Here is a 24,043-nt window from a genome sequence, read left to right as displayed (position 1 = left end):
ATAAATTAAACATGCAGCAACATCAGAAATTGAACCTTTTTTTAGATATCACACAGGCTTTCATGCAAATGGTGAATACACCAGCTTTTTTCATAGTGTCATTTTTTTCAAGTTATGAACCAGCTCATCTGGTAAATAATCAGTTAACTAAGTGTTTGTTAAGTCTCAGAGCTCATCTGAGTGTGCAAGTGCAATGGCTTTGACACCACCATCATTACACAGAACGAATATTGTTTACGATGGGGAAAAGAAGTGCACTCTGCAGGTGAACCAGGGCTTTTTCAACTTGTTTCAAATGTTGTAGATGTATGTGCTGCTTCTTTTATATCTTCATTGGTTCTCATATGTTTTATTTGATTGACACAGTGATTATTTTGCGACTTTTCAATTTTTTTTGTATCTTCAACTGAACTCTATCTTTTGCTTCTGAAATGAGCTTTTGGAGGTAATTTTGTTTGTGCTGTTCTAACCTGAAAAAGTGTGAACATCATTTTGTCTCATTTGATTTTGCTTGGATTCTACACGAGTATATTGTGTATAGTATTCATAACGAAACTCTTTAAAAGTAATTAAGGACGTGCCAGATTTGAGTCTATTGTATACATGCAGTTTGTCACACTTTTCATTTATCACATGACATTACAACAACGTGATTGGTCTGTTGCAATGTTGATCCTAGACCAACATTTTTATGATGATCCAGGAACAACACGAGGATGTGATTATCAAATACATGTGCTGGCTGGGGCACTGTGGATTAAGTGTATTCTGGTTCCACTGCAAAATTAAGTGAATGTGAATAAATACTTATCAAAAATCTTTGGAATAGTGGGTGTGGGGACATTCACTTGTGGGTGGCAAAAGAGTTCTCCAAACATCTAAACTGGCAATATTGATGATCATTAATTGTCCAAAAGCATGCCAAGATTTATCATGACACTACAATATATTTACACTTGCACTCAGTGCATATGTATGCATGACATTGCAATTGGCTGGTAGAATAGAAACATTAATTATTTCTGTTCAAAAGCACATTTTTTATCTTGAACTTTCTGTGTAGATGTTCAACATCGATCTTGAAAGTGAGTCTAGTAATCTGTCAAAGTCCTAAGTAGTTGGATTAATCAACCATTTAAATGCTATGGCCTAGTCAATACCATATCAATACTAACATATATAACTTATTTATTTTTTTACATTTGCAAGTCTGAAATGCTTTGGGCATGTGCAGAGGTGGAATAGTGCATACTATGCAGACCATGTTGAATATAGAGCTGCCAGGTAGCAGGAAAAAAGAGAAGAGAAGGAGAAGGTTCGTGTATGTAGTGAAGGAGGACATGCAGAGGGTTCATATGAGGAGGGCACTAGAGATAGGGTGAGATGGAGGCAGATGATTGCTGTGGCAACCCCTAAAGGAAGCAGCCAAAAGAAGATGTTGACAAATCTATATATGTTGTTTATTAGTGTTACAAACTACTTTACTCGTGGAAAAAATTACTCTGTTAATTGTAAATCATCAATCATACTGACTGTACCTGATACAAACTGTACTATGTACACAAGCAAAATCTGTCCTAAGAGCACCAGCATACTTTCTGGAGCTGACAATTGTGGAGTCAGCATATGTCCCAGCAGTGACCATCAGCAAACTTTTGATTGCTATCACTCAGAGAATGGACTTTGTTAAACTGTGATAAATATGACATTGTCTCCTTATACTGACTGACTACTATCTCCTTACAGTAGGCGTGGATATTTGTCTTGACATACTGGCAGAGAATTAGTATGTTTGTTGATCTGACTATCTTATTGTAATCAAACCATTATTCCAGTAATCAAGATTAGTGAGTTTGTGAACCCTCATTTCCTCATTAATATTTATCACTCCATGACTATGTGGACTGTAAAGCAGCTGTCACACTGTCTGCCAGCTTCGCTGCACTGGAAACGCTTACTGTAAGTTACTGTAGTAATCACAATTAAAAAATAAAACAAACATCGTGTAACGTTTGATGATCACTGATCACTCATTTGTTGTGTTGTAACTTGTCACACTAACGGAAAGATGTCTCTGATCGTTGGGGTTTGGAGATAATGTGAAGTTAAGTGAAATGATTTTAAAACTGACTTAAATTAAATTTAAACTTACTTTTTTAATGCAGCCTGCACAGAGCGTTCTGAACATTTCATGTTGAAATTAGTTCACAGATTGAGATTCAGTTTTAAATTATGTCAAACAACATTTTAAGAGGTACAGTTTCTGAAATTCTGATTTTGAACCTCAACATATTTTCCACTGAAAACCAGTCTCAGTGGCTCTACTCAGAATGTGTGATAGCTGAAGGTATCACAGGTATGATAATGACCCATCAAATAATGTATGGGCCGACTTGCACTGCAAGATGTATCCAGAACGGATAAGGATCATGGATCCAGATTTAGATTGTTACATCCCATCAGTCCATTAAATTTTTACAGAATAATTACTGAAAAAAAATTAATTGTTCAAACTGCATTGTATCTGTTTTCCCATATTTATATCTTGATTTTCTGTCACCTTCATTTTGTACAGTTTGTCATGTTACAGCTGAATAATTCGATTTGAAAATCAAATGTATCACAAATCTTTATGCTGTCTATGATGATGATGTATATGATGAGGTAATTAAAATAATTCTTCCCTCCTAGTTTTTAAGATAAGCATCAGGGTCCACACATATTCATATTCTTGGTCAACTAGATTAAAATGGAGGCTTTGCTCCATTATGAATCCTGGTATTGGAGCTCCATTGACCACTCATATAAGGCATAAGGAAAACTTAGCATTAATTGTCAATATTGATTCAACTTTAGCTAACACATAGAGTACAAACTTTTTAAAAAAGACTTACTGCTATGTACTCTGTGCAGTAAGTAACCTTGCATGTGGGACTTGTACATGTTTTCTGCACTCACTAAAATGGCAGTTAATTCTTATCCATTATCATGCTTTGCCTCTCTCTTGTATGAACTTGACATGCATGCAGAAGTTCATGCATGTCAGGTTGGTGCTTTGACCCCTGGCTCCTCCAGTCTGCATGTCAAGTATCCTTGGGCAAGATACTAACCCCAAGTTGCTCTCCGATGCATCCATTGGAGTATGAATGTGTGTGAATGAAGTTAGAAAAGCACTCAGTATAGAGAAAGTGCTTGTGAGAATGGGTGTGATTGGGTGAATGTGGCATGTTGTATAGAGTGCTTTGAGTACTCCGGGAAAGTAGAAAAGCGCTATATAAGAATCAGTCCATTTACCATATTTAAAGGCAAGAAGTCGCTTGTAACCATAGCCAGAAATGATTAAGCTAATATGTATAAGTGTTAATAATGTCTCTTTAAAAGCTTTCCCATGATTTCATGTTGGCTTGAAATAAAATATCTACCTCTACTGGTACTGCAGATTACTGAAAGCATCAAATGGGCATGATAGACTGTCTGCCATACTCCATGTATGATCACTGTTTTATCTACTTCACAGTTTCAAAAACCAGCAGGAGCCTGTCTCTATAAGAACTTGGATGAATATGGTAGGAACATATAAAATTCTCATAGCAATGTCAAGATCACCTTTAAACTCTGTCACCACTATCCCATAAAACACACACAGAGATATGAGAAGGGGAGGTATGAGTGAGATAAAGCCTTGGAAAGGCAAGAGGCAAAGGATGAACAGTCTTGAAACACAGAGGGTAGTAGGAATTGCTGCTTTAAAGGAGAGCAACTTGAGGAGTAGTGGGGAAATCTGAGCATACAGGCCGGAAGACAGAGCAGGCTGAACCGAGAGAGGGGGTGTTTTGGAAGTTAAAGCAGGACACGGAAAGAAACAATCCTAAACTGGTTAACAGGAGAAATTAACATGAGAGTACAGTTCCTCTCTTTGTTGAACGTACTCCTCTTTATTGGGAGTCTTTTTGCCATTCTAACCTGGTACAAATTTGATGACAGGTGAGTGTGTAACTACTTTTATGGCTGTGGATAAAAGAGGCCTTTATTGAAAAACATGTTACTATAATTACTCGATTAAAACTAGCAGTAACTGTCAAAGTATTCCATTATCATCCAATTTAATTTTTGCATCAAATTATAAATTGACTTACTTAAACTTGGCAACTTAATTTTACAAACAACACATTTAAATTATTTTATATATTATTATGCATAATTACTTGTCATTGTACTTCATGGTTAACTTCATGGTTAATTTGTAAAAATGTAAATGATAATTACTTTGTTACTTGTATATTACATATACAAGTAACTCTTTATGAACTTTGAGAAATAAAATTATCAGACAAATTTAAGGCAGGAAAATGTTGATTTATAAAGTTCTTCAATATGGAAAAACCAAAACATGAAAATGTTGACAATTCTTGAATAAATCTACTTGCGTACATTCTGTCACTGAAACTAATCATGCTTCAATTTTAAAACAAGCATTGTGGTAGATGCATTTAAAGGTTATATAGGTGAGAAAATTAACCAATGTGAGATTAATTATTTATTAATTTTATTTTATTCCAGACAAAATTAGTCCATTAACCCTTTCATGCATGAATTATGACAACCTCAATCCGGATTTTTTTCTTAAGTATTTTTATTCATCTTTAGGCATGAAAAAAAGATTTTTGAACTTCATTTTTTTAAACATGTAATTTTCAAAGAGTTTTTCATACTACAGTGGACAGCTATTCAAAGCTATTCAATATGTTGTCCACCTAAGTGGACGTGTGCACTATTTGTGAAAGGGCTAAAGTCAGAAAAACAACAAAGACAAAACTGACAAAGTATACAGACTCTTATTCCAATGTTTATAAAAACCTGACGTATACCTTGTGTAACCATCTGTTGTAACTGCCAAAGATCTTACTATTGAATTTCTTGACTCATTCATAAATTTGTACATATAGATCCTCAGTAAGGCATGAAAGGTTGGGATGTTACTCATGACAAATATTTGACTTGCTGATGTCCATCTTGGAAGTTTAAGGAAAATTCTAAAAGCAATTTAAAAAGCTAACTGTAACTTTTTCATTATGGCCTTACTATAATTACACCACAAATGAGCCATATTGAAAGAGGTACAACATATTAGCTTGCATGTACAACTTACAGCAGTTGTTTCCACATCATTAACATCACAAAGATCACTTCCTAAGATATGACCTAAATATTTGAATTTGCTCCCTACATCCAATAATTGGTCTGCGTAATAAAAATAACTGCTTTGTTACATTACATTCTGTCACGGCTACCGGGGCAAGCCGTGTGGTGTTTGTGGAGAAAAGGACCCAAAATGCAGGCAAAGGCCGTGATGCAAGTGATCGTTTATTTACAAAGTACCTTAAACAGAAAATGAGGAGTGAAAAGCTACCAAAACCTGAAAAAAATGAGACACATAGGCTGACACACAAGATCAGACGCAACGAGAAGAGCAGACCACCAACTCACGCAGAAAACACCAGTAACACAAACAAACCACAGACCAACACCCACTATGTATACACACACAAGGTAATTAGGAAACGACACACAGGAGGGAAGCACAGCTGATCCTAATTCACTTGATGACAGAGAAACGTAAGCTGAACACAGTGAAGTCACACATGGATCTACAAAGTAAAACAGGAGGTTCCCAGACAGTTTAACAGAATACAAAATCAGAATAAAACTAAAATGTGAGAAAATACTACTACTACTACTACTACTAATAATAATAATAATAATGATAATCACACAACGCTGGGTCACCATGACACATTCTTTTTTTTCCACTTCTTTTCCACTTTCCACTAATTCATCTACTCTGAAAAATGTGCAGTTTTATGTGTATTCTTCATATCTTTTATATTTTTCACTACAGCAATATGGAACCTTACCGACCACCTCGTCAAAAAAAAAGTACTCCAAAACCCTCGGATATTTGCCATAGCTGCAAGTAAGACTGTTGTCTTAACTACTTGTTAAGATCCCCATGTTCATGGTGTCACCAAATTCAGTCATGCAAGCAGTTCAGATTTTATTCTCCTGACACTATCATGAAATTTGTATGTTACAGGGAATACATTAACAAAGTAGCAAAGCATTATTCTAAACCCTGGAAGAAGCAGGAGAAGAATTACCAAAGAATGAGGTAAGGATTTTGATGCTGTTTTTTATGTTTTGTTTTGTTGTTGTTGTTTTTTTTAATAAAAATATATCACCTAAAGACAAAGAAATCATATTTGTGTCTGGTTGTCAGAATTTTTTTTATGTTGAAATTTCAGAAATTCAAAGCCAGTATTAAAAGTTCAGTAAGGAACAGGTTAAAGAAACCCAAGGGCACAAAAAACTACAGTAAAAAACAAGACACAGGAACTAGAGGGAAACTTACTCTATGAAAATATGGAAAACAACTACAACAACTAAGACCAATATTTATTGTTTAGGGAAGTGGAGACAGATGGTAAATGAGGCACAGCTAAAAGTAATCAAGACAGTGACTGAGAGAAGGTGAAACTCAAAAGAAGATACAAGAGAACTATCAAATTAAAATGGGAAAATAACAAAGAACCTAAATACGCAGGAAAACTGAGGATGCTAGAATATAACTCAAGACATAAACCCAGATGTAAAACACAAACATTTAAAGACTTTATGAGAACACTAAAGAACGCAGAAACAAGACTCAAGACCTAAAACAACAGAATGTTGGAAAAAGTTCAACAGAAACCTAAATTCAGAACTTTCTTTTATTGTAGGGAACTCAAGTTTAAGAAAAACAGTTGTGTTTTTGAAACTAAACAACTGTAGTTTTTCACTACATTCTGATGGAATTGTGTAAAATAGGTAGAACACTTAATTATTTGTGTATGTAGAGATGAATTCCCCCCACTTACTTTTGTTTGCCAAAACATGATTTTCCATCAGATCAGTTTCGCAGCTACAGCTCAACTAATCAAAAATTACCTTAGGTAACTATCCAGGCAGTGTGAACAAATTATGTTGTTGTTTTCTAGATTACAGCTGAAAATCAATTGCAATGGGTCCAGAAATGGTATTCTTACCCAGGAGAACACTCCAGTGGGAACAAAGCTTATTCATCAAATTAAGAAGAAGACCATGCAGGTGACTCCAGAGATTTTCAAGACTTTTATAAAGGTATGCACTTCGTTATTTTTTTAATAAACTAATCTGAATAAATGATTGCTTGACATCTGGATTCTCTATCATATGTCATTGTTTACAATGTAATGTAAACAATAATCTTACAGTAATGACAATAACTTTAAATATTGCACTCTATATAATGCTCTATTGATACTTCTTACACTATTACACCAATATCAGTTTTCAGTTTTATTTGTCATATGCAAGTTAGCACAGGGTCAACATTGCAATGAAATGTGTTTGACGAGCAGCAGTCACTCAGCAGCATGGTACAGTAGAAGAAAATATAATAAAATAAGATAAAATAATAAAAAAATAAATAGAAAAATAGTAAAGAGCAAAATATTAGAGAGATGTGGTAAAAGAGAAAAGATGACTAAATATATATGTATCTATAAATATAAATATATGTACACTAGTGATGAAATAAGAAAATCTTGAAAAGAAATATGACCGGGGGGGGGGGGCAGATGGGATATTGCACAGGAATGAGCAGCAGAAAATTACAGTATTGCACTTTTAAATATAAATATCAATAACAATAAAGTGGAGTGACCAGTGCAGATTAAACAGGGTACTTGTGAAGCTGCAGGGTAGCTTCTGAGTGCGTCCTGTGGACTGTGTTGTGTGTGTTTAAGTGTTGTGATAAATGTCCTGAATGGCAGGAAGCCTCATGCCAGTGATGTGCTCTGCTGCCTTCACCACCCTCTGTAGTGATTTACGGCTGCTGGCAGAGCAGCTTCCGTACCAAACTGTAATGCAGCTCGTCAGCAAGCTCTCGATTGCACACCTGTAGAAATTTGAGGTGATGTTGGCGTTCATGCCAAACTTCCTCAGCCTCCTCAGGAAGTAAAGCCGCTGGCGAGCTTTCCTGATAGCAGTGTCTGTGTGAAGGGTCCAGGAGAAGTCCTCGGTGATGTTGACTCCAAGGAATTTGAAGCTGCTGACCCTTTCGACCTTGACACCGTTGATGTGGATGGGCTGGTGTTCCCTGACTGGTCGTTTCCGGTAGTCCACTATCATTTCTCTGGTTTTGCTGATGTTGAGAGTCAGGTTATTTTCCAGACACCACTCGTACAGTGCCATCGCCTCCTCTCTATAGGCTGTCTCGTCGTTGTCTGTGATGAGGCCTATGATGGTTGTGTCATCCGCAAACTTGATGATGATGTTGGACTCATGTTTAGCAACACAGTCATGTGTGAACAGGGAATATAGGAGGGGGCTAAGCACACAACCCTGTGGCGTACCTGTGTTTAGGATGAGTGATGAGGAGGTGTGCTTACCAACTCTCACCACCTGGGGCCTGTTTGTGAGGAAGTTTAGAATCCATCTGCAGATTGGTGTTCCCAGCCCAAGGTCGACGAGCTTCGTGGCAAGTTTTGAGGGGATGATGGTGTTAAATGCCGCGCTGTAGTCGATGAAGAGCATCCTTGCATATGTATTCCCTTTTTCCAGGTGAGTGAGGGTGGTGTGCATTGCCAGGGCGATGGCATCCAATATCAATTATCAAATTATAGCTTGTTTAAGTAAAATTATAAGTGATCAAGTATTTAATAAGTAAATTAGTCTCTAGCTTAACAGGGTAGCAAAATACAAAAACCACCAATGACTGTCAATCCTGCCTCTAAATATGAATGTGTAAAGACAATGCAGCCCTAAAAATAATATGTTTTTTTTAAGTCTTCCCTTTTTGAAAGAGATAATGTCTGATGGCAAAGCTAAAAAGGGATAGATCAGGTCCTACATCACATTGTAATGTCACATGAAAAGTGGGCTACTGGAACAAGAAGGCATAAGTGGACAACGGATGAGAATAAGGGCCTGTTGGAATGCTAACATCCATGTTTTCCCAACAGAAGGGGTTACATGAGGAGTATGTGGGACCTATGGATTCCGTGACACCCAACATCTAGACTAACATCGAAACAACTAGTAGCTCACTGTTCCAACATCCAAAAGAGGGAACTGCTATCAAAACTAGAGATTGACAAGGTACAACACAAATGCTAGGATTCCCAGCCTCTGAGACTGGGTACCAGATCCCAAGCAGAACTTGTGTATTGAAGAGCTTGAATGCAAGAGCAGATAACCGGAAAAAGATGCAAGGCTACACTGGAAACCTGGACCATCCATTGCCGATTACCAAGACTACGTGTAGTACCGTCTGAAAGTCTACTGGAGATGGTATTGCAGCATTCCCACATAGCAAAATTGGCATGGCCCGGATCTGGTCCACACAATGTGCTTACACATGGCCCACATACCTCAAAGAATGACGGCCCTTTGGTGGCCCACACATGAGCCAGCACAAGGCCAGTTGCAGACACACTGATGGCCCTGTGCTGGCCCAGAACAGTTTCAGCTCTGGCCCCAGATGTCAGCCTAATGTGTACCTTAATCAAGCCATGTAAAAACAACATGTGCCGGAACATAATAGTGCAAAAGTAACATGACGAAACTCCCCATATGGAAAAGATATATATAAATCTTATAAAGTTTGTATCTGTCTTGCGTGAAACTTGTATGAAAAGCATACAAGAGTGAAAACAGACATAAGATCCCTTGAAAAATTATATAAATGAAACTTGTATGTTTTGGATACTTACTAAAACAATATATGAAAGTAATGAGAAAGTGGCCACTTTCATGAGTAAATCATATAAGTTTTTACTATTTCTTTTCCATATGGGTCTGTTCAGACAGTGAATGGACTGATTCTTATATAGCGCTTTTCTGCTCTCCCAGATCACTCAAAGTGCTCTATACAACATGCCACAACAACATTCACCCAATCACTCACACACTTTCTCTAAACTGAGTGTTTCCTAACTACATTCATACACATTCACACTCTTGACATGCAGACTGGAGGAGTCAGGGATCAAACCACAACCCTTCCGATCAGTAAGTGACCTGCGCTACCTCCTGAGCTACAGCCACCCGGTGGTAAACAAGAGTAAACCCTAACTATGTTTTGGATAAAGTGTACACTCACAAACCTGTCGAACCTGCATTTGAAACGTTGGCTACCATAGTAGTATAGTATTGCAGCATGGTATTTGGGTTTTCTGACTAAAATAGGAAAATTCAAACATAAATAGTGCCATCATTGCCAAACCTGGCATACACCATACCATGACACCAGTCAGTCAGAACAGCCAGCTTGATGCTGGATCCAGGCCAGACCTGTTTGATGAGCCTGGGCCACATAAACCAAACCACAATAGGGCCAGATGTGGCATGCCATCACATAAATAGTGCCATCTACTCCAGACCTGGCCCATATCTGGATGACATACCACTTACCATGCCAGACGTCAGCCAGCAGTGCCGGCTTGACACCAGATCCAGGCCTGACCTGTCTGGTATGTGGGTTAGAGACTGCAACTATCACCAAAACCAACCAGCTGCTGGATACCATGACCACACTTATCAATAAGATGTTTGTTACAAAATAAACAGCCACAAGGAGCAGTACCCTCCATGGAGAAGGAAACTGGAGGCCAAGATCAAGGCAAAACAAGGTGAAGTTAGCCAACTATCAAACTGCAGGAAAGTGTGATGAAGAAAGCGGTGTACTAAGAAGTACAGCAAACTGCCCATACCTTCGAAACTGTCAAGCAAAGACTCACAGCCTTGGCTAGCCGTGTGAAGAGGTACACAGAAGGCAGGAAAATAAACCAGCTGTTTTCCACTAAACCATCCAAGGTGTACTCTTATTGGTAGGGAAACAATATGAGAATAGTCCCATCAAGACGAATACAATACTTGAATAGTAAATGGGAGAAGGATCAAATACATAACAACAATGCTCACTGGCTAGTGAATAGAATAAACTTTTATTGTCATTGTAGCAGCTATTCTTATAGCTTCATCTTTTTGTTTAATTCTTGTAAAAGTTTTATACATCAAACAAAAGTATTTTTAGAGCTATTTGCTTTGCTTCATGAGCTGAACAATGATAACATTTACTTACCTCTGTAATAAAGCTGGCTAAACACGTCTTACATTATTACAAGTATAAAGAACAAGCTTTTATCTCACCTAAGCAATACTTTGATGCCGCAGGTAAATGACCTTTGCAGCACAGCACTGCTGCCCAAACTTGTCCCTAATTAGATACAAAAAAGTTACATAGTTTCATTTTAATTACTGTAGACTAATTAAAAATATCTAGACTCTATGAACATTTCATTAATAACACCTTGTTAAAAACCAGTCTGGACCCTTGTTTGCTTTCAGAGCCACATTCATGGCATAAATTCAACAAACTGATGGAAACAACATTTTGGTCCATATTCATGTGATAGCTAGGCGTAGCAGGTCTGGAGGCTGACCGCGTGGAATGCGACAGTGGTGCAGGCAAAGCTCCACAGTTAATGGCCTGGAAAATGGCCGGTGATGATGTGGTGTGGTAGATGAGTATAGACATGCAGGCCGAGCAGAACGTGGACAGGAAAACAGCGGAGACGGAGCTGGGCCAGACAGTGCAACAACCTCTGGGGGAAAAACGAACTAACCTAAACAAAGGATATTACTAATCAAAAAACACAAACACGGAGTCTCTGGACCATGACAGCTGAAAGTAGCCATCAGGAGACAGGTACTCTGTAGTCATAAAAGAATGATCAGAACAGGCTATGTCTTTCAGTTCTTCTTTTATGTATGTATTCTCCTATGACCTTTTACATCAGAATGACATTTTTGGCTCGAGGAACTGCTGCTCATTTCTCTTTTTGAGAGCATTCTCTGTAATCCTAAGAGACTGTCACTTTCAAAGTCTCTTAAGTCACCTTCCTTCCCCATTCTGATGCTTGGTTTGAACTTAAGCTTGCAAATCTGTTTTATCAAGCAACAGAACAGGTGCACCTATTTTTTTTTTTTAACATAGCCCACTGTTACTTATGACAATGCAATACACAGAAGTTATAACCAACCAATCAAGGCAAACATGTTGCATATGCATTCAAATGAAAGGTCTCATTTGAATGCAAATGTTTGACGGTAACCAGAGATGAAATGAACCTTAATCTTGTACATTAGCAAAACAAATAATAGTAATAAAAAATAAATAAATAAAATATTTGCAGATGATTTTTTTCTTTAGGCCTGTGTCCAAATATACAGTTTTCCTTCTGCACTCTTAGCATCTATTTCCTATTCAAGTTTTGTGAAACATTTTCACTGACAACACTCTCAGGTGAAAATAATTCAACTTTCACAATCATGTTTGCTAAAGTCATTTCACTTCGCTCTTTCAAAGACCAATCAAATGAAAAGGGGATAAGAACTACATTATTTTAAAAAATGGCATGTATTTGTATAGCGCTTTACTATTATTAATAGCAGAGGAGAATATTTTGATAAAGATGGGTTTTGTAACATAGTTGCTCTCAAAATTGGGTCATGCTCTTTTTTTTAGTGCAAATAATGTTGACTTTAGACAATCATTTCCAGACAAGCTTTCTTTCTAATGCTCCTGATCTCCTGTTATTAATTCCAGGAGCATCCTTTCTCAGATAAAATGTGGGACACCTGTTCAGTTGTTGGGAATGGTGGGATCCTGGGGAACAGTGGCTGTGGGAAAATGATCGATTCAGCAGACTTTGTTATCAGGTGAGAAAGGTTTTCAGAGGACTGAAAACCTGATAATAATCTTAATCAACAAAATCATGTGGAATATTCACATAATGTTCTTTTTCAGGTGTAACCTAGCTCCTTTAGAAAAGGAATTTGAGAAGGACGTTGGCTCGAAGACTGACCTTGTGACAGCAAACCCGAGTATTCTCTATGAGAAGTAAGCAACAAAATAATGTTTTCTGAAATTAAAAATCTATTTTATCTTGTTGCTTCACATCAGCAGTTTATTTGCAGGTACCGTTCTTTGATGGGTCTTCGCCGTCCATTTGTGGACAGACTACGAAAGTACGGCAATGCTCTGCTCCTCCTTCCTGCCTTCCCCGCTGGTAGACAAACTACTGTGTGTCTGCGGGTGGTGCACACCATAGAGGACTTTAAAAGCCCTATTCAACCTGTTTTCTTCAACCCTCAGTATCTTGACAGTGTGGCCCAATTCTGGCGCTCTGAAGGCCTGAAAGAAGTGCGGCTCAGCACTGGATTAACTATGGTTACTTTGGCGCTAGAATTGTGTAAAAATGTGCATCTGTATGGATTCTGGCCCTTTGGTAATCACCCATATGGCCTCTATACTCTGACTAACCACTATTATGATGACAGACCAGTTAATAAGTATGTCCATAAAATGCCAGCTGAATTTGACCAGTTGTTGCGGATGCACAGTCAAGGCGTGCTCAGGCTTCACTTGGGTGACTGTAAAACAGGTGACAACTAGTTCTCGGGGACAGATGAGAGAACAGAAGCAATACCATTTCTGTGGCCTTGGGAGGAACAAATTCAAATGTCCAAATGTTTCCACCTGAGACTTGGCACAGTGCGGTCAGACAAGTACTGTTTTCCTGGAATGGGCAGTGGCCTGGATTTAATTATTTACATGGGTGAGGAAATACTTTTGGTAATATAATGTAAAAATTACAAAACTTGGTCATTCTTGGTGTGTTAATTTAAAAACAAATTGAATGTTTTTGAATGTGAGTGTGAATATAATTTTTTTAATGAAAAGCACAATATGGGAGGGAAAATTACATTCAGGTTAATAAATATCACGAAAAGCATGTAAGAAGGCTGTGGTGGGATTCTCTTGTCTAAACTGGCAGAAAAAGTATTATGATTTGATGATTTAGAGTCGTGAAGCCATTAACAGACTGAAAACTTGCTGAGATTTGAGATTAGATTATGATTTAATGTAATTTCCTAAAATGTCTGTCATTGAACTGTGGGTGGAAGTCAGAGTCCCTGGGCGAGAACCCACAGGGGCAGAGCAAGAACATGCAAACTTCACATGAAAAGGCCCCAATTACCAGTGAACTCAAAAACAGAACCTTCTTGTTGTGAGGTGACTGTTTGCTGCAACAATGTGCCACTACATTTTAACCTCATACAAGTAATCTGTTATTTGCAGTCAACGTGGTGGCACGGTGGTTAGCACTGTTGCCTCACAGCAAGAAGGTTGCAGTGGCTTTCTGTGTGGAGTTTGCATGTTATCCACATGTTTGCATGGGTTGTCTCCAGGTACTCTGGCTTCCTCCCGGAGTTAAAAAAAAATTTAATTAGTGGAGTATGGTTGGGCTGTGATTCCAAATTGCCCATATGTGTGAATTGTTGTCTTTCTGTGTTAGCCCTGTGTCACTCTGGCGACCTGTCCAGGGTTTGCCCCCCCTAATATGTAGCTGTGATAAGCTCCTGGCCCCCTGCAGCTCTGATAAGGATAAGTGGAAGATAATGGATGGATGAACTTTAAAAAAAAAAAAGCTCTACTGGGAGAACCAGTACAGATTATCAGATATGAAGGAATTTCTGATGCATTGATAAGATAAAAGGACCAATTTGCTGCAAGTCTCACGTCAGCTATGGGATGTAAAGAAAAACACGTATTACAACAGAAACTTACTGAATATAGGCACAAAGGCATAAATCTGATTCTATTATTTTCAGATGAAACACAAGGAGAAGTCAATAGAACTTTCCAAAGAAGATGAGTGATGGGAGCTATCAGCATGTGAAAAATCATGAATCATGAAAAACAACACCTAGTTGTATGCAAATCTGAAATAAACTGATGTACCTATTGCCACAAACACTTTCCTCCTATTAATGTCAGAAAGCCTTCCAAGAAGACAGAGTAAAGGTAAATTGTTTATGTCTTAGCCATGGGTGCATCATAAAGAACAGTCAGAGGATAACTTGCACATTTAACTATATCTTGTAATGAAACATTCCATGGAGGAGACAACAACATGGAGGCTTTTCCTTCTGCATGATTACCTTGACATTCAGAAGAGAAGAATCTTTAAATTGCCCATCACCAAGTCAAGCCGGACAAACAAATAGCAGCTAAAATCCATTGCAAAATATTCAGATTTCACTCAGAGGTTACACCTCAGCATATATCACGTCCTGCTTTTACGTCCTGAAACAGCATTTTTAAAACCACTGGGGTGGAGGTCTTTTATTTTAAGGAGCCCCAGACTCCCCCATGCACTGTTTCAGTCATGTTCCCGAGGCGAGTGGGGGAGATGTTGAGATCCAGCTTGAAGGACCAAGCTGTCAGAATAAAAATGAACAAAAATGAGCAACAGTCAAGAACTGTGGTGTTAATTCTTGGTAGGGAGCAAAAGCCAAAAACACAAGTATGTTGTACAGACCCTTTGTTACTATCAACCTGTTCATTAGCCATACCTATGAAAAAGGCCAAGATAGATCGATCTATCTATCTATCTATCTATCTATCTATCTATCTATCTATCTATCTATCTATCTATCTATCTATCTATCTATCTATCTATCTATCTATCTATCTTCTTTTCGTGCCCCGTTTCTGTGGAACAACCTCCCTCAAGATATTCGGCAGGCATGCTCTGTGGAGGTTTTTAAAACTAAGCTGAAGACACATTTGTTCACCCTATCTTACATGTCTTAATTCTATCGCTTTTAGTTTTTAAATTTTTACTGTTTTTAACTTGTATTGTGTCTTTTACCTGTATTGTTATGTATCGCTATTATTTTACTTATCTTTTTAGTTTTAAATAGTTGTACAGCACTTTGTTTGAAAGCGCTTTATAAATAAAGTTATTATTATTATTATTATTATTATCTATCTATCTATCTATCTATCTATCTATCTATCTATCTATCTATCTATCTATCTATCTATCTATCTATCTATCAAGCAACACTGTGTGCCTCAGGTTCTTTTCTGTTGCAGTTCTTTTTTAAACATACTTTAAAAGGTTTGTAGTTCAGTGAACACAATGCATTTTGTACTGAGCTTGAAGAAAAAAAAAAGGCAGATGTAAAATTTAAAAGTGAGCTCAAAGGCCAAATGTGACATAATGTTTGGATGCAAACTATAATGTGATAAATAGAATCACTATACACTGGTATCATTTTCTAAATTCTGCCAATACAAACAAAGGCAATAGAATTTTAAGCAAAAGAAAAGACATTTAAATGCAGTTGGTTCAGTTTGTCAGGATGGCCGATGGTATCTTGATGTGGGTTTATTTGCACTGACGCACAGCTGAAAAAGATGCATCGATGGGGGTGGTGCGGTCCATAACCACTGTAAACCAGAAATACCACATTGCACTTCCAAGCAAGCTAGATGTATTTTCAAAAGTTAGAAATGGACCATAAATTAACTTTTTTCATTTAAAAAAGAATTAAAAGACTTTCAAGAATATATAAAGTTATTTAACCATTTTATTTAACGTTTACTGTCTGGTAAAAGAAGCATACATTAAATCAAGTGGTGAAATTATTATTTAAGTTATTGTTGTTTACAATTTTCCAAATTTTAACTTGAAATTATTTTTACATACTTCATTATAAAAACATACACCTGCTCAAAAACACTGCACTTTGACCATGGGATTGGCAGGGCTGTTTGAGCATACAGTTACTCTGTCAGCTTAAAGATGACCTGAATGTTATATTGATCCTTTGCTTCAGAAACTTAAAGTAAAAAAACCAAAAACTTTTAAATAACATCAAATATTAAACCGTTAATTTTTCACTCATATTTAAGTGAGTGCACAGTTATTTCCTTCATCTCCAAACCGCTTGCTACATCCTATTGTTCCTGACATACAGATCATGCCTATTCCCATAGCACCCAAAACTGGACAGCAAATTTAGCAAATTCTCCACTGTATATATAATGTACAGTATTTCACTTTTAAATCTCTCATATACTGTAATGACCCACCTGCTTTGGTCACTTCTGACGTATGACTTGAGGTGCTGTGCAGCTTTCCAGATTTTAAGTTTGATTAGTGATGAGTAATTAAAATCATATAGACAGTACAGCCCCTTTGTTCACTTCAGAAGTACCTTTCAACGAAGTGCTGGAAACATTCCTCAGAGATTTTGTTCAATATTGATGTGATGGAGATTCATCAACTGCACATCCATGATGTAAATGTTTTATTCCACCATATCCAAAAGGTTATCTGATTGAGATCTGGTGACTGTGGAGGCCATTGCGTACAGTGAGCTCAAGTTGTGGCATGTTGAGATTATTTGAGCTTTTTGTACATGTTTTCTTATTCTGCTGGGAGAAGATGGATACATTGTGTTCTTAATTAATTATTAGAATTAATATTTGATCATATTTTTGTCCAGTTGTGATATTGATGGCCTATATTTTACTGCACATTCTTCTTCCCTTCTTGTAAACGAAGCACACATTCAAACATGTGGTTGTGAATTCATAGACTTTGTAAAACAAATTCCAAAAGTAGGCTACTAGGGCGGCCCCATGCCCGCTTAGAGAAACTGTGTAAATTGTCTTTAAAATGACATACAAGTAGGGTCAGTGCATCTAGCCAATTAGGGGCACTAATGTTTGTTTCTTTATAGAGAAAATAGCCCGCTGCCACAAGTTCCTATCCCAGACATTGCTCGTGGGATTCCAGTCATAGTAGCAGTGACCTTGTTTGAACACCCAGCTGCAGCACTCCACTTGTTCCCCCAGGCTAATCTCTCCAGGGACCCTTTTTATGTCAGCAAATAACAAAAATGCACTGTCTACTTTCCATTTTTTGTTGTGTATTCTCTAGACTCTGAAATTGATGAAAAAAGAGAGTGAGGATATATTCATTTTCATATAAAAGCTTTTTGAGTCAGGGGCTATTTGGAGGAAACACTAGGCCTCAAAGACTCACATGTTCTCTCCTCACAAACTCACCAAGTGAACTGCCAAAGCGACAAACAAAATGTCATGGGTGACACAAACTGAAATGACATCTCTTCAATCTCGTCGGTTGTTCCTGCCGGTGATATCAGCTTGTGTGACTGTAATTCTCCTGATAGGATGGTGGGGGCCTCCTGCTTTTCACCAATCAAAATCAAACACAAATCTTATGTTGACAACAGGAAGAGGACAACACTCAGTGTGTCAGGACAGGGAAACCATTTTATTTACTGTGAACCCAAAACAAAAGATGCAGAGACTTTATGTAATGTATCTTTTGATTTATTTTTTATAGTAAAATAGGCCCTTTCACATGCAAATCAAATGCATTTGCTGAAGAATATGAAAAAAGGGATACAAGAATGGCACTCAAAGAAATATACATTTTACAAAAAGGCATAGAAAAACACTCAAATACCTATGAGAATCTGAGTTTTTAAGCACATTTTCTTTAATTTGTCACAACCTACACAATTAACTAGAGGAAACATCTAAGGGAACAACACAGCTGTTTTTGTGAACAATCACAAAACATTTAATCTGAAACAGCCATTTAAAAAACTTTTTTTTGTTGTTTTTAAATGTGTGAACATTGCTCCTCCCCCAGATGCTGACAAGACCAGTTATGGTTTTCCAGAAAAGTTCCCACAAACCTCTTTCTTCTTCTTTGATAATTCAACTGAGACCGAAATCTTCCAACTGTGACGATAGTCTTTCAGCCTTAAAGTTTCTTGAAAATCACAAGGTGTGTTTATGTTTCCTGGAATTTCTATTGTCTTTAACTGCAAAATCTTTCTCTCACTACATTATGTCATAAAATGTTTGAATATGAATACCCGCAACTCATCGGTTTTGCCAGTACTGCCAATCCAGCCACTGTCATTCAAGTTAATTTAGTTTGCTGAAACTTTTTAACCCTCAAGTGAAAAACTGGGATTATTTATGATCCCAGCTTTATACTGATATATATCGCTGATCATTTTAATTGTTAAAATGCTTCATACTGCTACTATTTTTCATTAACATGAATTGGCACAGTGGTGTGACAAGGATAATATAAAGTGGAGGTTGAAATATATATTAAAAAAAAGTAGAAAGTAAAGTAGCAAGATTTACTGCAGCAGAATAATGACTAAAAGTGACCAAAGTCATGATAAAAGTCAGAGATTTTTATCATGACTATCAAGATTGATTTTTATCAATCTTCAGTGAAATAAAAAATAATGGAAGACCATAATTATTTAATTTAACATATAATAGAATATCTATCACAGATATAGAAACAGTATGGGGAATATAATGTAGTTATTTAAGCGGCTTGGTAGCTCAGGGGTTAAAAAGTCAAATACAATTAAGCTTGTTGACCTCACTATGCTCATAAATAGTTGTGCAAAAATTGTGATAAGTAGCTTTTGAAGTACTTGCACAAACATCATCTTTTATGTAAGAAATCTACACAGACATGCACCGAGAGCTGGAGGATTAAACACTTTTGAATTGAGAATTTTTTCTATTGTCTTGTAAATCCACTGCCACAAAGCTAAAAACACATATTCACACTATTGTGTATCAGACAGGGCATCTTAGTTTACCTTAATTTTTTTTCTTGTATTTTTCTAAGAAAAAAACCCTTGTTATAAGATTTTGGAGATGTTTGGTTAATAGTAGATGTTACTGTAGATAACAAGGACAGAATACAGAGGGGCATAAACTCCATTTGTGAACACTTTCTGTTTTAGTATTCTATTTTTTTCTTCAGTCACTCAGCACAGAATAGAAAACAGGTCATGCCAAACACACAAATGTGCCACAGGGTAGTTCTTTTGACCTGGATAGCTGGCCAAATTTCTCAGTTTCTCAACAATACAACTTGGAGATGTTTTGAATATATAAAGACAAGCTGGCAGCCATCAAGATTTAAGCAGATGGGGTCGCTGAGTACCCTTGTGGCACTCTAACAGAATGGCCTTTACTCGCTCTCACTCACTCCTGAAGATCTCATTTATTTAACAGGATGTCGCCCTCTTGTGGTCCCTGCTGGATGTTATTCCCTTCTCTCAAAAAACAGCAGCAGTCGAGAAACTTTGCTTACTGGAGAAGAATTTAATGAGGGTTGATATGCCTTGTAGGGAAAAGACTGACAGGGACTGGCAAATTCTCAGTAAATCACCTATGGCTTATTGGGATTAGGGTCGCTTCAGACAAGCCAATCACTGCTTTGGGTAAGGCTGGTTGGATTGCTTCGGGTGACTTATGTCTGTCTAATGATGGCTGGGCTTGATGAATAGACATGTGGAGCCCAGTGGTGAACAATCCAAAAAGGTTTTTCAAGCACTCTGCTGCACTGTATTCCATATTTAGAAAGCTATGTGTTCACTGCTTCACGAGTGATGTTTTGTTTAACTCATTTAATGTTCACTGAGAGAATTGTAGACTTTTAACATGAAATGTATTAAATAAGCTTTATTTACTTTCTTTTTTAATGGTTTTTCCTCCTGCCTTCATACAGCTTGTTAGGGAAGCTACTGTGGAGCTCGAATTATTTGAATTACTTGGCACTTTAAAATATTTTGACAAGGGATTCAATGACCCACAACGGTGTTCAGCAGATCTCAGACCAGTGTTGAAAAAGGAGTGACACTGTTTATTAAAATACAGCCCAGAGGTTTTTTACATACATTAAATACTGATACGGCAACATACAAGGAAAAGACTTTTTTTTCTTTACTTCTTTAAGTCACTGTAGTTAACATATTATAAAAATATACTATGTCCTATTTAACATTTATTTTTACAATTAGAAGGCAATTTAAATCACAATAAACATAAATATTCATACAGCTAATTCGTTTTCAAAAGATCTTGTTTTTTGTTTATTTATTTTACAAAACAAAACAAAACTTTATTGAAAAACAGAGTGTTTTCATATAAAACACTGTCTGGAACATAAAATTCGACTCCATTTTGAAGTTTTATCATTTTAAATCCCATATGAAAAAATGTAAGACATACTGTTGTACAAAAAAAAGAAGGAAAAAAAAAGAAAAATGACTTTTACAAAAGGGTTGGTCTCACATAGGCATATTTCCACAAGTGGAGTAGCATGGCCACAGTATTCCAAAGCTACAAACAACCAGGCTTCGTGGCAGCCTAGCATAAAATCTTGGCACTGACAACTTGCATCACACAAACAGTGTTTGGTCTCACTGTGTTATAGTAATGGCTTTAAACCTTTTCCATTACAATGTTGTAATATTGCAGCCTTGTGCATCTAACACTGGACTTGTAGCACTGGGAAGACATAAGTGACACAAGTATTGTCAATAGAAAAGGAACATTACAGCTGGTTAAGGTGTTGCTGGATGCAGGTAGCATTGGCAACTGGTATCTTCTCCTCAGTATCAAGCCCCGTTGAAGACACCACCAGGGGGCAGCCAAACACAAGGCAGATAGAGGAACGATGGTACTGAGCCATGAAAAGCCATAAGGAGAAAATGAGATATTTAAGAATAAACTATAAAATCTGGATTGCTTCTGCACCTTATTATTTATTTTTTCACAGATAATTTCAGATGTAGACTGGATAAAAATCCACCAGCTGTACTCATAGGTTTCTGTAGCAGCTGGTGTACTACTGTTATCAAAAAATACACAACAAACATTTACAAACACACGGTCAAATGCAAAGTCACAGCAATATAACACTATTAATGAAGCAGACATGGAACATGAGTGACAGGACACAGCCTTCAGGAAGGTGATCTTCTCACTGCACTATAAAGCCAATCCTTTGGGCGGCACCATGGAATCATGCATCATTTTATTGCATTCACATTGTGATCATCGAAATTTGGAATCAGTCTAATTTTGCAAGAGAACACATTATGATCCTGGGATTCTCCTGAAAGGATGAACGGGAAGAAAACAGAGGTCAATAATCTGCTTTGGGACTTGAGAAGAACGACACATGTAAACGACAGACTGTAGCCTAACATAGTTTGTGTTGGTGTGATGTTTCAAGTTAAACAGTGATTACCCAGACAAAACAATTTGTCAGCTGCAATATCACATGTTTTTTTCTCTCTTTTTTTCCCTTTACACACCATTATACGCAAACACGCATCTTCTCCAGCTTGCAGGATTCTGTAAGGCATAATGGTGTTTAAATATCCAAGAAACATTGCAACAGCTCATCATCCAGTCTCTAATATTTACATGTTTTCAATATGGGTCACTGTTTCTGGGGTTAAATCCATACAGAGGGCTTGCCCTCTCCTGATTTGCTGCTGCTACTGTTGCTGCTGCTTCCACCTCCACTGCTCCCGCCTTTCCCATGCTTAAATCTATGCTTGCGCTCTTTCTGAGGCTGGGGTTGTGGCTGAGGTTGGGCCTGGATAATGTTACTTTGGGGCTTGTCATCCTGGTTGTCCCCAAGCTGCTCCTCTGCCCGGTGCTGCTGACTGTAGGCCTGGATAGCTGCCTCCAGTTGCTCATGAGCTTGCTGGATCATGTCTTTGTTCAGGGCTACACGGGCCTCTCCTCCGGTGGGGAAATTGTCCTCATTGCTGCCAAACTGCTGCTGCTCCTCCTGGGCAATGTTAGCCCTGTTCTGTTTGCATGCCATCTTAGCGTTACTAAGATCTGTGTAGGGCATCTGTTCTGGCTTCACAACAATGTTGTAACCAGGTGGAGCTGACGGGGTGTTCCATGAGAAGGGGTAGCCAACATAATCAGCAGCACCATCTCCTCCTACGCCTCCCTCAGAACCTGCCTCAGGACCTGCTGCCCCTACTGCGCCCTCTACACCCCCGCTGGTACCCAACAGGCCCAGCTGGTACTCATCCTCCTGAGGTGGGCAGCGGCGACGGCGAAGAATGTCACAAATGGAACCAATGCCCAAATGGAGCATTTCCCAAACATTGAGTGTGAGGCAAAGGACAGTGACACCATACATGATGCGCAGGAAAATGGTCTTCTCTGTAGGCCTCGACACAAAGCAGTCAACACTGTGTGGACAAGGTTTCCCTGAGCACACAAATATGGGCGTCACACGGAAACCATACAGCAAATACTGGCCTGTAAGGAAACCAGCCTCCAACACCGTACGAGTCACCAGCTGCAAAACATAGACCCGCATTAGCCCTTCATCTCGGATTCGCTTACGCCCATCATGTCGGATTTTGGGTCTGGGTGTGGGCTGCAGTGGGTCCCGTGGCCTTTTTGGGGGCTCGATCTCTGGCACCTCATAGATCATGGGATCATCCTCCTGGTCTTCCTCGGTCTCCTCAATGCCTCGGTGCTGTCTTGCTCCAAAGCACATTTTCCTAGGTTTTCTGTGCGTGTAGCCCCCTCCTCCTGTCCTAACAGCAGCAGATCCAGCTCCTCCTTTGGCTTCATCTAATCGTGCAATTCTGTTGACAGCATAGCCCATGTACATGAGAGAAGGCATTGCCACCAAGATAATCTGGAAGACCCAAAAGCGGACGTGAGACAGAGGGGCGAAGGCATCATAGCAGACATTCTCACAGCCTGGCTGGCCTGAGTTGCAGACAAACTTGCTCTGTTCGTCGTAGTAGATGGACTCTCCCCCAACGGCAGTAAGAACAATGCGGAAGACGATGAGCACGGTGAGCCACAGCTTCCCCACGAAGGTGGAGTGGTTGTGGATCTCCTCCAGCAGCCGCGTGAGGAAGCTCCAGCTCATGGTGTCGCTGGACAGTGGGGCAGACAGTGTCCCTCTCTCACCTGTTCACAGACTCTGGAGAAAGTAAAGAAAGAGAAAAAGTGTCAAGACAAGAGTGAAACAAGGAAGGTACAGTGAGCTGACAGTAAATGCCTCCACACGAGTATCACCAACATTTCAAAACACGATCAAAGCATTTAGTCACTTTTGTCCAAATATTAATAAGACTTTAATTCATGCAGAAATAGCATTAGCCCTGCAAGTTTAGTGGCAAGATGGTTAAGGGTGTGACATAATAATTGCCTTAATTAAAATGAATGTTCCCCTCTGATCTCACGGAGTCA

At 38.2% G+C, this 24,043-nt stretch overlaps 2 protein-coding genes across 4 annotated transcripts in view; one reads left to right on the top strand and one right to left on the bottom strand.

Moving 5' to 3' along the window:
* Positions 1-1,262: 1,262 nt before the first annotated feature.
* On the top strand, positions 1,263-13,537 carry LOC134626778 (alpha-2,8-sialyltransferase 8E-like). The gene is made up of 6 exons (XM_063472703.2): positions 1,263-1,378; positions 6,095-6,169; positions 7,035-7,176; positions 12,689-12,801; positions 12,890-12,982; positions 13,060-13,537. Exons 1-6 carry the CDS (start codon positions 1,263-1,265, stop codon positions 13,535-13,537), a joined length of 1,017 nt encoding a protein of 338 aa, XP_063328773.2.
* A 5,755-nt stretch (positions 13,538-19,292) lies between these two features.
* Positions 19,293-24,043, bottom strand: part of gjc1 (gap junction protein gamma 1) — a 47,376-nt gene continuing 42,625 nt past the window's right edge. For 2 of the 3 annotated variants that reach the window (XM_063472289.1, XM_063472290.1), the window contains one exon: positions 19,293-23,774. In XM_063472289.1, the coding sequence (XP_063328359.1) occupies positions 22,263-23,720 (1,458 nt within the window). In that variant the 5' untranslated portion in view covers positions 23,721-23,774 and the 3' untranslated portion in view covers positions 19,293-22,262. The remainder of the gene's footprint in view (positions 23,775-24,043) is intronic. The other variant, XM_063472288.1, reaches the window with a different exon arrangement.

The sequence above is a fragment of the Pelmatolapia mariae genome, linkage group LG4 (genome assembly GCF_036321145.2).
Source record: "Pelmatolapia mariae isolate MD_Pm_ZW linkage group LG4, Pm_UMD_F_2, whole genome shotgun sequence".
Classification (NCBI taxonomy): domain Eukaryota; kingdom Metazoa; phylum Chordata; class Actinopteri; order Cichliformes; family Cichlidae; genus Pelmatolapia; species Pelmatolapia mariae.
The sequence above is the reverse complement of the archived record's forward strand: the minus strand, read 5'-3'. Positions and strand labels throughout refer to the sequence as shown.